General features: G+C 56.7%; 1 protein-coding gene and 1 long non-coding RNA gene across 3 annotated transcripts in view; one reads left to right on the top strand and one right to left on the bottom strand.

The window, feature by feature from the left end:
• Nucleotides 1-7,534: 7,534 nt before the first annotated feature.
• On the bottom strand, nucleotides 7,535-12,029 carry LOC102405182. 2 transcript variants are annotated; one of them, XR_006551248.1, is made up of 4 exons: nucleotides 9,316-11,524; nucleotides 8,738-9,064; nucleotides 8,448-8,590; nucleotides 7,535-8,282 (listed from the first exon to the last, which is right to left on the bottom strand). It is a non-coding gene; the product is annotated as an uncharacterized LOC102405182 (long non-coding RNA). The 2 variants fall into 2 exon arrangements; XR_006551249.1 differs by lacking the exon at nucleotides 9,316-11,524 and adding an exon at nucleotides 11,893-12,029 and having other exon boundaries at nucleotides 7,536-8,282.
• Nucleotides 11,659-14,577, top strand: part of CDK18 (cyclin dependent kinase 18) — a 26,750-nt gene continuing 23,831 nt past the window's right edge. Inside the window, exon 1 of the mRNA XM_025277662.2 lies at nucleotides 11,659-12,011. Coding sequence (XP_025133447.2) covers nucleotides 11,674-12,011 — 338 coding nt within the window. The 5' untranslated portion in view covers nucleotides 11,659-11,673. The remainder of the gene's footprint in view (nucleotides 12,012-14,577) is intronic.

Genomic DNA, 14,577 nt, shown 5'->3' with positions numbered 1-14,577 from the left:
CAGTGCCCAAGGAGATATTCATGGGAAGGACTGATGCTGAAGCTCCAATACTTGGGCCCCCTGATGCGAAGAGCTGACTCACTGGAAAAGACCCTGATGCTGGGCAAGATGGAAGGCGAGAGGAGAAGGGGACGACAGAGGATGAGATGGTTGGATGGCATCACCAACTCAATGGACATGAGTTTGAGTAAACTCTGGGAGTTGGTGATGGACAGGGAGGCTGGCGTGCTGCAGTCCATGGGGTCGCAAAGAGTTGGACACGACAGAGCGACTGAACAACAACGACCCAAGAAAAGACAGCAGGGCCTCCCTCTGCGGCCCTCCCCCTGCACCCAGCTGGCTGCAGCGTCAGGCTGCCCTGGTGACGCCTGCTCCTGCCGTCTCTCCAGGAGTAAATACTGGGTCAGGTTCAGTCACCAGGTGTTTAACTAAGAGCGGAGTCGTGAGTTCATAAACAGCCAGGATCCTGGGGAAGAAACGCAGAGTGGTATTACCACCCCTGAGTGGCCAGGGGCCAGCTCTCTGTGGCAAACAGCAGGCCTGGGGTCCCGACGGGTCCCAGTGCCCCCCTTCCCCTTGCCATGGCGGGCACTGCCAGACGCCCACCTGTGAGGCCGGGCTGTCACGTGCAGAAGCTGGCTCCCCAGATAGGTCTCTCTTGCCAGGTCATTTGGCACTCGGGTCTGCTCTGGAGCAGCCTGGTGTATTCAGGTATTGTAGCCGGTCACACCTGTTCACGCAGATAGACTTATCACTGCCTGGCCTCTCAGGTCCGTTTTCACCTGTTAGGACCCGACACAGCCAATGCTTTGACCAGACATGCTTGTTCATGCAGATGTAGGGGCCCTGCACCTAAGTGATCACTCAGGTATGTCTGAGCTGATCAGGCTTATCTGCTCCCTCACGCAGACGGGGTGTGTTCCTGGGAGGCCCTGGCAGTCTTCACCATTGTGGTCATGGGCTTTCCCCAAAGTAAAGGGGATTGTGAGTATAACCCCCCACTTCCTGCTCACTCCTCCAGGAGTGCCCCCATGCCAGGGCCCGTCCGGATTGTTTCTGGCTCCTGACGCCCGCTGACCCCTGCTGTCTGCCTGGCTCCCTCCTACTCCTCAGGACACACCTGGCCACCCGGGATCCCCAACCCCTCCCTGGCTGCAGGAAAAGGGGAAGCTGGCCTGGGAGGAGCCCCCAGGAAAATGAACCGTGGCTCCAGGGAACAATGGTCCCTGGGCTGGGCTCCCAAGGTGTGGTAGCAAAGGGCTCCCAGTGGGCCTGGCGGGACAGGCTGGGCTGGGAAACTTGGTTCCTCTGTGCCGCAGTGGGAGGGGGGCCCTGGCCCTGGTCTGGCCCAGGGCTGCTGATGAGCTGGGGTTCGGAGCGGGCACTGGGAGGAGCACAGCCCGCCTGGCATTGCTCCAGGCTCTGTCAGCCTTGGAGACCAGCGATGTGAGTCACCCTCTGAGGCTGTCCGCAGCCTGCTGTCCTCCCGGCTGGGACTGGGGGCACCAGGCGGGCTGCAGCCTTGGCCTGGGCTGGTCAGAGCTGGGAGAAGCACCTGGGGGAGGGCAAGGCCCGGGTCCGAGCTCTCTTCTCTCAGCAGAGGTAGTTCCTGAGCTCTGTGCCCTGTTAAGACGAAATGCCTCACCGATGGATGCCGGACGGCATCCACATCCTTCCACGCCCGCCCTTGGGGCTCCGGCCCAGGTCTCCCTGTCTCTGGCTGTCTTGCCCTAAGCCGTCTTTTCTCTGCGGTGCTCCCCTTCTCCGTCAGGATGGGGCTGCTGGAGCTGGAGGTTGGAACAGCACCCATCAGGGCCCAATCCGCTTGGGCTGGGGAGGGGGCACACGAGGGCACTCCTAGGGGCACGTGTTGCCCGCCCCAGGCCCCGGGCAGCTGCTTGCCCTGCATTCTCCCCTCTCTTGCTTCACCCTCTCTCTGGGGCTGGGCCGCCGCGCACGACGAGTGCTGCGGGCACCTGCAGTGTCTTCTCCCTCCTTCAGTGGGCGCTCGTGGTTGGCTGGAGACCCGGGGGCATCAGGGCAGGCTGGGCACCGGCACCCCTCCCTGGGCACCTCTCTTCACCTGTGCAAAGCGGATCTAGAAGAGAGGCCGGGGGCTCTGTGGAGGTGGGCAGAGAACTGCTGGGACCAGCTCGGGCCCCTCTTGCCTTCCCAGGGAGTCTATGTCCTCCACTTGGTAAAGCACAAGCTCTGTGGTGTCCAGCCCCACTGTCTCGTCACTGGAGCATTCTTGACCATTAGGGGTGCTCATCTCTGCCCTAAGAGGCTTGGAGAATGATTTCTCCTACACACATCTTGTTATATTTCCATCTTGGGCACCTGCCTGCCAGCCCAGCCCTTACTGCAATTCTGGCTACAGGGGCCTCCGGGGGCCATATTGCCCCAGCCCCGAGTCCTCTCCCAGCCCCAGGTACCATCCCCACCAGCCCCCGGGTGACTGAGAATCAGTGTGTGTGTGTGTGTGTGTGTGTGTGTGTGTGTGTGTACACATGTGTGCTGGGTGGCTTGGGTGGTTAAATGTTCTCAGAAAAACCTGGAGCAAAGACTTCACCACCTCCTGACCTTCCTGGAGTTCACCTCCAACCCAGAGTCTCCGGGGAGGCCCGTCTGGCCCATTGCTCCCGGTACCGGGTGTCCAGGGGGGAGAAGGTGGGGTCCCTGCCCTTGTCCCCTGCCCTTTCACTTCCTTCCCCGAGGACTTCCCAGATCTCCTCCCAAGGTCACAGCAGGGCTGGGACTCTCCACTGAGACTTGCGCTCTGACCTCCCTTCCCCTGAGCAGGGCCCACAGCTGGGCCTGCCCGTGCCCTGCACCTGCCCCTCAGGAGGGGTGGGTGGGCGCCTGGCCGAGGCCGGGACTCTGTGTCTAATTATGGAGCAGGCGCTTGGCAACGGGGCGGCTCCCGGCAGGGCGTGTAGCGTCTCTGGCACGCTGGCTAATGAGATAGCGCTGAGCCGGCTGACAGGCAGGCTCTGTAATTTACGGGGGCCTAATTGCCCTGCAGACTATTGCTTTTTAATGTGATGAGGAGCAAAGGCCTTCTTCTTCTTTTTCCTGCCTTTAATCCGTCCAACTGGGAGAAACAGAGTTCTGGTCTCACCTCACGTGTTGTTCCAGCCTGAACTCAAGGGCCATGAGGGGTCCGTTCAATCTTTACTTCTGAACCACCGTTCAGAGCAGGATCCTGATCCACCTGGTGCTTGGGAGACGCAGAGCGGAAGCTGAAGGTGCCCGCAGCGCCCCTCAGATTAACACCCTTTAGCACCTATGACTGCGTGCCCTGCGGTCAGCAAGCAGGGCAGTCTCGCCCACTGGACCCCTGACTCTTGGCCTTTTCTGGACCAAGAACCCTTTGAGAGTCTCACGAATGCTTCTCTCACTCTCTCTCTCTCAAAAACAATAAGAGCTAACACTGATCGTTCTCTTATTCTGTTCCAAGCACTGTGGCAAGTTATTTCTGTACTGCTATTGCTGCTAAGTCGCTTCAGTTGTGTCCCACTCTGTGCGACCCCATAGACGGCAGCCCACCAGGCCCTGCCGTCCCTGGGATTCTCCAGGCAAGAACACTGGAGTGGGTTGCCATTTCTCCTCCAATGCATGAAAGTGAAAAGTGAAAGTGATGTCGCTCAGTCGTGTCCGACTCTTAGCGACCCCATGGATGGCAGCCTACCAGGCTCCTCCATCCATGGGATTTTCCAGGCAAGAGTACTGGAGTGGGTTGCCATTGCCTTCTCCAAGAATGTATTTCTGTACATTCCCCATTAAACCCTCACTGTGACCCCAGGAGAAAGGTACTATATGGTCCCTGTTTCACAGACCAGGAAAAGGAGACACAGAGTGGAGAATAACTTGCCATATCACACAGATCAGACTTGAATCCAGCTGATTGACTCCACTTGAATATGTTCATTTGTAGAGTCTCTCTTTAGAGCCATGCAGTCTCCATCTCTGACACACACACACGCACACATACACACGTGCACATGTACACGCACACCGAGGCAGTACTGGCATATAACAGTATGGGTTTTTACTGACTCTCTGAAGCTCTCTACTGGCTCCAGGGTATAAAATTCTCCATGTTCAGGTCTCCTGAACCCAGACTGCGGGACACCTGAGAGCAGGAACTCTAGCCATCATCGTGACCGCTGGAGAGACAGCACTTAATTAGTGTTTACTGAAGGAAGGAAAGGGGAGGCAGGGGGGAGGACATTGTCCCTGCCTTCGGGAAGTTCAGGATCTAATTATTTGGACAGGATACACAGATTCAAAGAAGACTTTCACAATTCAAAAGAAGAGAGGACCCCCAAGCTGTCCAAGCAGAATCTGCTGTGCTCAGTGGACAAGATACACAGAGGGCAGAGGCCACAGCTGCAGCTTCGGGGATCAGGGTGGTGGGAGGAACAGTCGGGCGGCGGGGCTGGAGCCCTTCGGGAGGAAGTCACCCCGATGCCCGCACTGCTCCTGACAGCTTTGTCTGCCATCTCTCTGGAGCGGTGGGGCCGGGGAGTCCCCCAGGCTCTTGCCTGCTCTCCCCCCTCAGCACAGCCTAACAACTCAGCAGTCAGAGCACCCCAATCTCCCTTCCCTGCCTCCATCATTCCTTGGCCCATCACATCAAGCTGTGCCCACCCCCGCCAGCAGAACTGCCCTCATCAAGGTCGCTGATGTTGAGTGACTGACCACCTCCATCTGCTCAGGGCTTTTCATCCTAGAGCTGGATGAGCCCTGGGAGAAGTGCGACTGTTTGCTTCCTAGTTGCCAAATTCAATGGTAATTTTCAGTCCCTCACCAGCTTGACTGCCAGGCCCCTCCTGATGCCCCCTTCCTTCTTGATGCCCTCTCTGCTCAAGGCTCCTGACTTGTTCTTCACCTCATATGTCCGCTCCGTTTCCTCTGCCAATTCAGTCTCACCATTTTGGCTCTCCAGACCTATTAAATGCTAGATCCTGGGAATACAAAGGCTAAAGTTGTGGTGTCTGGCTTTAGGAAGCTCATAGCATAGTAAAGAAGACAGATAGAGTCCCCATGTATCAGGAGGCCCTCGGGGAGAGAAGTGTGTAGACGGAGCAGAACTGATTCAGGCTGCGGAGTGATTGAGCCTGTCTGGACAGCTTCGAGGAGAAGGCGAAGGCACCCCACTCCAGTACTCTTGCCTGGAAAATCCCATGGATGGAGGAGCCTGGTGGGCTGCAGTCCATGGGGTCGCTAAGAGTCGGACACGACTGAGCGACTCCACTTTCACTTTTCACTTTGCTGCATTGGAGAAGGAAATGGCAACCCACTCCAGTGTTCTTGCCTGGAGAATCCCAGGGACAGGGGAGCCTGGTGGGCTGCCGTCTATGGGGTCACACAGAGTGGGACACGACTGAAGTGACTCAGCAGCAGCAGGACAGCTTCGAAGAGGTGGTGACTCCTGAGCTGGGCTTTGAGGAACGAGGAGGCGTTAACTAGACACCAGGAGGAAGCCTCTCTAGCTGGTGAGGACAGCATAAGCAAAGTCACAGTGAAACACAGCCGGTGTGCAAGAGAACTGCATGCAGATTGATGTGGCCGGGCATACACCAGCAGGGGGAGGTCAGGATGAGCTCGCGAGGGAGGCAGAGGCCAGGTCACCTAGGGGCCTTGTAGGCCATGCCTCCACAAGCGATTCCCTGAACAAGCTTGAAAGAGGCCCGGAGTCCCCCAGATGAAAGAAATATACTGTGCATGTGACTCTGGGAAGGGAGCCCCTCAGCTTCACCGAGTTCTGAAGGAGGCCTTGGGGGCCAGAGGCCCACTGTTGGGGAGCCATCACGCAGCTGGGCAGAGGAGTCCACTGTCTGCTTTTCACTCTTAACTAAGATCACTCTGGCAGCTGACTGAAGGGAGGAGTCTGAGGTGTGGAAGCAAAAAGCCAGTGGGGCACAAGGCTTGAAGCCTCAGCTTTCTCTTTGGCCTGGGCAGTCTCTGCAGGCAGTCTGCCGTCCGTACCAGCACCTGTCTCAGGCCCACCTCGCAGGTCTCCTGGACCTTTCCAGTCGCCTCCACCAAGATGCGCTGCAGGCCCCTCAAAGGCTGCCTGGCCACGGCCGAAATCTGCATCTGTGCCTGGCAAATGGTACATCCCAAGTAAGGGTTCTCAAGTTGAACTGAGTTCCAACTCACAATGAATTCATGAGCTGAATTTTAGGACTTGATTTTAGGTCTTTCTGGGGACCTATCAACTCTCTTTTTACCCAGAAGTCTCACATCTCTTCAGGTTTTTCTAAAAATGTAACCTATAGTTTCCATCCCTATTAATTAGTTGAAAAGTGATTACATGCTCTGAGCGCGTAATATAATACAAGCAGGAGCATTTGACGCCCATCCATAGATGAGGAGACGGAGGCCCATGGCTAAAACACGGGCTTGGAAAGTCTTGGTGAACCAGCTCTTTCTCCTCCCTCGTCCTGCATGGGGACCCTACTCAGTGTCCCAACCCCAGCCTGTGTTGCCTGCATCCTCATCCCAGTGTCTGTCTGGTCTCACTGCCAAGGGCCGCTTTCCCATTTTCTTGGCTCTATTTGGTGGTTTCGTTGCCGTGGCAATGCAGCAACCTGAAGGCTGTGTGTGTGTGTGTGTGTGTGTGTGTGTGTGTGTGTGTTGAATGTTTGGGAGGTACTGCTGGATACAGGGGTGGGGTTCTAATTGGCCTGATGGTTGCTAGGGTCAACAGGACTGTGATTGGCTGGCTCTGTTTATGTGCCCACCCTGTCCTAGAACCCTCTAGGGATGCAGCTGTTACCCCATCTGAAGTCTGGAGTGGTCGTGCAGTATGTATGTGTGTGTATGTGTGTGCATGTGTGTACACACGCACAAGTACGAATGTGCCTGTACATTTGGCACAAACAGTGAAGAAAGGATGTGATGTTTGGTGCGGTGATAAAGTGGAAACTCCTAGGCCTTCTACTAGAATCGTAATGGAATCAGGTAAAATATTTTTCTCCTACTCATCCCCACTCTCCACAGATCACTGGAAAACATTTGGCCTGGGTTTATTTAGAGGCGGAGTAAGAACTGGCCGAGTCCAGCCACATCCTGCTTTTCCAATCGACTGGTGCAGCCTAAGGAGCAAGGCCACAGGGGTTCAGTCTGTGGGCTCAGGTCTCGCTGCCACTCTCCCTCCTCCCTGCCAAGGACACACATGCCCTTCGGGAGAGTTTCTCTCTGTTCTTACTTAGTTTCTCAATTCTCTTGTCTTTACTTGTCTCCTAGAACCCTAAGAAGGGCCCTTTGCTGCTGCTAAGTTGCTTCGGTCGTGTCCGACTCTGTGCGACCCCAGAGACGGCAACCCACCAGGCTCCCCCATCCCTGGGATTCTCCAGGCAAGAACACTGGAGTGGGTTGCCATTTCCTTCTCCAGTGCTTGAAAGTGAAAAGTGAAAGTGAAGTCACTCAGTCGTGTCTGACTCCTAGTGACCCCATGGACTGCAGCCTACCAGGCTCCTTCGTCCATGGGATTTTCCAGGCAAGACTACTGGAGTGGGGTGCCATTGCCTTCTCCGAGAAGGGCCCTTTGGCCAAACACTAATGATCTCCACACATGCAGATCTTCCTGCAGTTAAGTAAGCACTTCTACATTCATACTCTCATAGAATCCTTCTGAGAGGCAAGCATTCACTTTATTCCCATTTTGCAGAGGAGGAAACTGAGGCCCAGAGAAGGAAATGACTTCTGCACCTTAGGGGCAGAGTGAGGTCAGGGCCCGCCAAGCGTTCCTGCAGTGCTTTGGGAGACTGTGTCTGCCCGGGTGCGGGTGGGGTCAGAAAGGAGAGCCTGCGGCACTGGGGCAGGAAGGGGGTTTCTCTGCTGGCTGAGCTCTCCCTGTCTGGATGCTGCGCCTTCCAAGAGAAAGTGGGGCGGGTTTGAACTTTGGTTTTTCAGAAGCTGCCCACACAGTCTGTGAGGGAGAGCCGTTTCCAGCTTCTGCATTCAGTCCTCCGGGCGCAGGGATGCCTGTCCTACCTGCAGGGCAGCAGCTTGTCACTGGCAGCGAGGAGGAGGGACTGGGCAAGGAGTGGGCTGGGCTGCCCCTGGGCCCCCTGTGTCATGCTGCTTGGCCTCCCAGCCTGTCGTGTTGGGGCCACCAGAGCCTCCCAGGAAAGCCGCAGACCCTTTAGGTTAGCAGAGCAGAGGGGTCTGCAGAAGAGGGGCCCCGGGGGCTGGGGTGCCAGGGGAAACCCCTAGCTGAGTCTTGTCTGACTCTCTGCAAGGAGACAGGCTTTGGCTTGTAACAGGACCTGCGGAGAAGGGAAGAAAGAATTGATTGGGCACAGATTTACATCTCACAACAGCCCAACGAGAGAGGGACCGTTACCATCTTCATGTTACAGATGGGCAAGCAGGAGACGTGAGTAACTGCCAAAGGTCATGTGTCTATGTGGCTTTACAGCCCAAGGTCTTACTTGATGGGGCGGTAGGGTGGGGAGTGCCTTCTTAGTGGAGGACCCAGGCAGTGTGGTTTCTACTAAGCTTGGCTTGTTGAGAGATGGATGGAAAGAAAATCTGCACGGCAGAAGGGTGGGGACATCAGAGGATTTGGAGGCAACTTTCCAAAGAACAGAGAAAGGGAACAGAAAAATCAGGATAAGCCACACACACACACACACACACACACACACACACAGGCTCTTTACCCAGCTAGCAAACTCAGCCCACATGCCCATGGTCACTCTCACCTGGCTTCCCCTCCTACCTGTCCATACACTTGTGCCCTTCCCTGGGGCTGCCGCGGCTCCATCTGCCATTCAGACTCCACAGAGACACCCATCTACAGCCCATTCCCCCTGCCCAACTGCAAGGAGCAAGGCTTTGCCATCAAAACTGAAGATTTCAAAGATGCTGAAATGCAATCCCGTGTCAGAGGGCAGGGGTGGCAGGACAGTCTCTGAGCAGGTCGCAGACTCTCCGTCATTTCAGCTGTCCCCTCTCCTCTGTGAAGGTGTCCCCGACTCTCCTGGGCCCCGTATCACCTTGCCGTGCAGCTTTTCCTCTGCACGTCTCTCTTCCCCTGGACCCCGACCTGCATGAGAATGGGCACTGAGATTTAAATCCCAAGGAGCCACTACAGACCCTGGCACATAGCAGATGCTCAATAAATGTTAGTTGAATGGACAAAGGTAATCACATCTACTATGTACTGAGGTCCTGTAACAAGCCAAAGCCTTGCCTTGGCATACATTATGTTTAATATGTACCACAACCACACACATTAATTTTAGTATCTTTACTTACAGATTGCAAAACTCGGCTCAGAAAGTTTAAGTCACTTACCCAAGGATACACAGGAGGTTCTGGGAGTTGAGGTGTCCCTAAGAAGCTCCCAGCTTGGCTTATCACACCAGTGGTTCCAACCTGGACACTCTGATCCCTTACCTTCTAGGCACAAAGTTCCGTGACCCTGTCTCCTGTCTCTCCTCCCCTCCTCTCTGCTGCTATTGCCCATGATGTTTCACCAGATTCGGCCTCCAAACTGGGGTTCTCATCTCCCAGTTCGACCCCACATCAGTCCTCCACTTGACTACCAGAGAGCTTATCCTAAATCACAGACCGGGTGATTCCTCTTTCCTCTGAAATGTTGCCTCCTTTTGTAGGAGAGGACCCTGGCTCATTAGCCCTGGTGAATTAGAAGGCTCTTCAGACCCCAGCACCTGCTCCCTTTGTGAAGTCACCTCCAGCCCCACTCTAAGCTCTGGCCTCACAGAGCTGTGTGGCCAGATTCTCCACCCTTGCACTTTGCACTTGACATTATCCCTACTGGAAAAACACAAAAGCCCTTCCTCCCCTCCACTGTCCTCTCATCCCGTAACCCTGCGCTCAAGTAACAGAACAACCCCTCCAGGCGGCCACAGCTCTGACCTTGGCCCTCTAGCCCAGGAACTGGTCACTTACTGCCCCATGGGCGAGTGAGCTCCCTGAGGGCGGGGCTGCATTTCATACATCTTCTGTGCCCAGAGAATCAGCTGTTGTTTGCATAGAAGAGATGATCAGTAAAGTTTTGTTGAAACCTCTTAACTACATATATGCCCCTGCCTCATTCTCTCTAATCCTCTAAAACACAGTTCTTCAGGATAGCTCCTGCCCTGCCACTGCATGGACTCCTCCCTGCATGCCTGTATTCTTATCACACAGGTGGATTATGAAGCCAGGCAGGTTGCTGCTGCTTCTGAAAGCCTGGAGTCTCCAGATCCAGGAGACTTTGCTCCGGATCCATTGTTCTTTGCACCCCTTCAGCACGCAGCAGATTTATTCTTATAGAGCACATGGGCCCAGGAAATCTGCATGCCCTGGCAGAGAAGACGGAGGGAGCAAAGAGTTGGGAGGCCCTTTGCCTGGTCACTGTCCTGATGGGCCCGGTGTCTCTCTTCTCCCTCCCAAGTCCAAGCCCTGTGGAGTCGCGCGAGATCTTGTGCTGAAGCCTGGATGAAGGCTGATGTCGGAGGGCAGATCTCAGGCTCATGTCTTCCAGAAAGAAATTTTTCCTATTCTTAACCACTCAGTCTCCTCTCTAGGGAAAAGGCCCAGGCTCAAAGCCTAGGACTTAAAGAGTGGCAGTAACTTTCAATCAATTGTCAGAGAGCATTCAGCAGAAACACATCCCCACTGTGGACTACCCCTCCTCAAGAGTCCTCTGCCAGGAGCCCCAGACTGCAGAGGCCACGTCCACTCGCAGGGCAGAGGCCACAGACCTCCCTGATTTGGTGACCATCTCCTCTCCTCACAGCCTTCAGGAGGAAGTGGCGCTGGACGGGGGCCAGGTTGGGCCCTTGATCCCATCCCAGTTTTCCTTTGATCCCTGAAATCTGATGGGCAGGGATGGTGGTGGCCTTTGGCCTAGGTCCTCATCGTGGTTTGCCACTAACTCCTTGTGAGACTGTGCCAATCCAATATCCTTTCTGGGTGTCAGTTTCCCCTTCTCTAAAATGAAAGTTGGCCTAGCATGAGGTATTCCGTAAGCCTTCTTGGGTAATTAATTTTCAGTTGGCTCGCAGGGTTTTATTCCAAAAGGAGATACTGAATTACTCCTCGGGGTAGGAAGTGGGAGCGATGATTATCTTTACTTACCTGTGTGCAAGTGTGTTAGTCGCTCAGTAGAGTCCAACTCTTTGCGACCTTATAGACTGTAGCCCACCTCTCCTCTGTCTATGGGATTTCTCAGGCAACAATACTGGAGCGGGTAGCCATTCCCTTCTCCAGGGGATCTTCCTGACTCAGAGATTGAACCTGGGTTTCCTGCATCGCAGGGAGAGTATTGCCTGAGCCACCAGGGAAGCCCTTACTTGCCTGAAGGTAAGTGATAAATCCCACTGGACAGAGGGACAGCCCTGCCAGGACTGCTGCTGTCAAGAACTCTAAAGGCAAAAATGACCAACGGGACCCGCCTGTGCACATTAGCTCCTGGGGTGCCAGGTGCTGGGATCCAGCGTCAGACCCAGAAGGCTGGGAGAGCTTCACTGAGAGGTGGACACTCAGCAAATCCCCCCACTTCCCCGGTGCCCTGGCCCCAGTCCTGGGTGCTCCAAGTCTGGAGACCTCATCCCCGGGTCAAGGCGCTCAGGGCAGCCCCAGAGGGCTGACGGAGACCAGGCGGAGGGACGAAACCGGAAGAGGCGCTTGGACCCTGGCTTCCAGATGAGAGAGAGGGGTGGGCACCAGGGCAGAGCGAGCCCCAGGGATTGGCAGCGGCTGTGGGCAGGGCGGGCGGGCCGGGGGCGGAGTCGGGCCGTGCGTGTGAAAAACTCTGGCGGGGGCCGGGCTCTCCCCTCCTCCCTGCCCTCCTCCCCACCTCCCCTCTCCCCTCCTCCCCTCCTCCTCCCGCTCAGGTTGCAGCCTCTCCGGGGAGCTGCTCACCTTTCCCGACCGGCGGCCGCCGCTCCGAGGGCGGGCAGGGACCCCAGCAGGGCGCAGGGCCCGGCCCCTCGGCTGTCGCGGGCGGGAGCCGGCGCGCCGCGGCCCCCAGGACACACGCGGTAAGTCCGCGGGCGACTCGCGGCGGCTGGCGGGCCGGGCGGGGGGCCCGGGAGGAGGGGGCAGCGCGGCGCCGGGTAAACGGAGCAAAGGTAAACCCAGCGGCTCTTAAAGGCGCAGGTCTGCTTCTGCCAGGGGCCGGGGCTGCAGGGCGACTCCAGGGCGACGCGGGGAGGTCGGCGATCGCCGGGCGGCTGGGCCGGCGTGCTGGGGGGCGGGCGATGCCCTCCCTGCGCAGGCCGGCTCCCGGCGTCCAGGGGCTTAGGACGGAGGGCTGTTTTGCCTTCTCAGGTCCGCCGCCCCTCCCGGGCGTCTCCAGCGGGACTCACTTTGGCCTCCCCCGAGCTCCTAGGAAGCAAAGTTTTTCACCCGGTCGGGAATCGGGCGCGTTCTCTGCTCCCTTCCTCCTGGGAAGGGCAAGGGTCAGGAGCCTCCGGTAATGGGAGAACCCGCCAGTGTGGGACCAGACCCCGTCTTGAAGGGCTTTCGGGGCTCCGGTGAACTTTCCAGAGAGACAGGCTGGCGCGGGTGGGAGGCCATGGCCCTAGGGCGAAGGTGGAAGGACAGGACACGTGAAGCCCTGCAGCTTACAGCGCTAGGGGGTGTGTGGGGGTGCGGGGGTTGCGGGGGGCTCTTCTCTCCCAGGCCAACCAGAGGGGCAATGCCCCTTGCCCACCCAGGCGCAACAGGCAAAAGGTTAATTTAGTCATGAGAAGGGTGGGTGGCCAGTTGGGAGATGTGGCCTGAGGATTCTTGGGGAGGGGAGGAGATGATCAGGAATCAGAAATCTGAAGTCAGCTCTGGCTGGAGGCCTCTCTTCTCTGCCTGTTGGGGGCCAGGGTTTCTGGAGCTGTCTTCAGGCCTTGTGGTGGGAGTCCTGCGGTTGAGACAGTGACCAATCTCCATCTCCGGTGCTTGGGATCAACACCCTGCTGGGCACCAGGGGCCTTTGATCCTCTCTGAACTCCTTCCCTACAGCATGAGTGGGAGTCAGGTCCCCAGAAGCTCATCCCCACCCCCAGCCCAGCCCTCAGCAATTCCCCAGCTGCGTCCTGAGCCCTGTGACTCACTGACACCACCGGCCTGGCCCGCCAGCGTCGGCGCCCTGTGAGATTCACCGTGCTCGCGGGGCATTTTCCTCCGGGCTCAGGCACACAGCACATTCCTGGACACTGGCCTGGGGGAGCAGAATCCTTAGGAGGAGGATGCTGGAATGTCTGGCTGACAGGCGCATCCTCAGAGAGATCCCCTACCTTTCCTCTTACCTGGGCGGGGGCGGGGGGGGGTGTCTGAGACCCCCTTGCTTAGGGTTGGGGGAAGGCAAAGATGGCCCCAGGCAATACTGGCTCCTAGGTTTGGGTCTGCATCCCAAGGTGTTCTGGAGAGAGGGTCACCTTGCCACGGGAGAGCTTCTGTCTCAGGTTACCCTGCTCCAGGCAGCTCCTGTGCAACTGATGAGCCTGTGAGCCTCACCTCCCCCCAGCTCTGCAAACTCCCCACCCCCTTGGTTCCTGGGACTCTTCCCTCTGGCTGCCCACCCCCAGCCAGGAGCCTTCATTCTTCCCAAACCTACTGGGGTTTCTAGAGCCAGAGTAGTTTTCAGTAAGTTACATTTGATTTCTTAATGCCTTAGTGGCTACCGTTTATCAATGATCTACTGGGTGCCAAGCAGTATGTCACATAACTGTATGAGGTAGGTATTATTTGTGCACAAGTGCGTGCTAAGTCACTTTAGCCATATGCAGCTTTTGTGACCTTATGGACTGTGGCCCTCCAGGCTCCTTTGTCCATGGGATTCTTCAGGCAAGAATACTGGAGAGGGAAGCCATGCGCTCCTCCAGGGGATCTTCCTGATGCAGGGATTGAACCCGCGTCTCTTAACATCCCCTGCATTAGCAGGCAGATTCTTTACCAGTAGGGCTACCACAGCTATTATCATCCCGCTTGAGGTGAGGAAACAGACTCTGCGGCACCAACTCTCCCCAGATCCACATAGGTGGGATCCCACTTCCTCTGACCTCAAGCCCCCTGGCTCTTAGTCCATGCCCCCATCAAGGGAGACCCCAGCCTACTCCGGAGCTGTCTGGTTCTATATTGGTCCTTGGAGAAGGAAGGATGGGGGCTGGTGCTCTGAGTAAGGACTCTCTCACTTGTCCTGTGCCAGGCAGAGCGTGGCTTCTCCATGGGTTGTGGGAGAGAGGCACCCGATCTGAGGAGCAACTAAGTTCTTGGTCTAAGACCTCATGGGATCAGGCTGCCCGCCTTGGAAGTGCCCCCTCACCTTGGGCCTATAGGAGAGGGAGCTGCCTTTATGTCTGCATTTGTTTTCCCTACAGACCCAGACTGTCCTCTGGTGATTTGACCTTCCTGTGCCCAGGTAGACAGGCCCCATGCCTGGCTTGGCCCCTCCCAGCTCCTACCGCAGTCTGGCCTCTACTTTCTGGGATCACCCTGCTTTGGACTTTTGTTCCATATCTCCACCTATCCCTTCTCTGATTTGTTTTTTCCTACCCTGAGTTTGAGGTCTAAAGGAGAGGGCCAGCCCAGCAAGCTCTCACTGTGTGACTC

This window comes from Bubalus bubalis, chromosome 5, assembly GCF_019923935.1.
Source record: "Bubalus bubalis isolate 160015118507 breed Murrah chromosome 5, NDDB_SH_1, whole genome shotgun sequence".
Taxonomy (NCBI): Eukaryota; Metazoa; Chordata; class Mammalia; order Artiodactyla; family Bovidae; genus Bubalus; species Bubalus bubalis.
The sequence above is the reverse complement of the archived record's forward strand: the minus strand, read 5'-3'. Positions and strand labels throughout refer to the sequence as shown.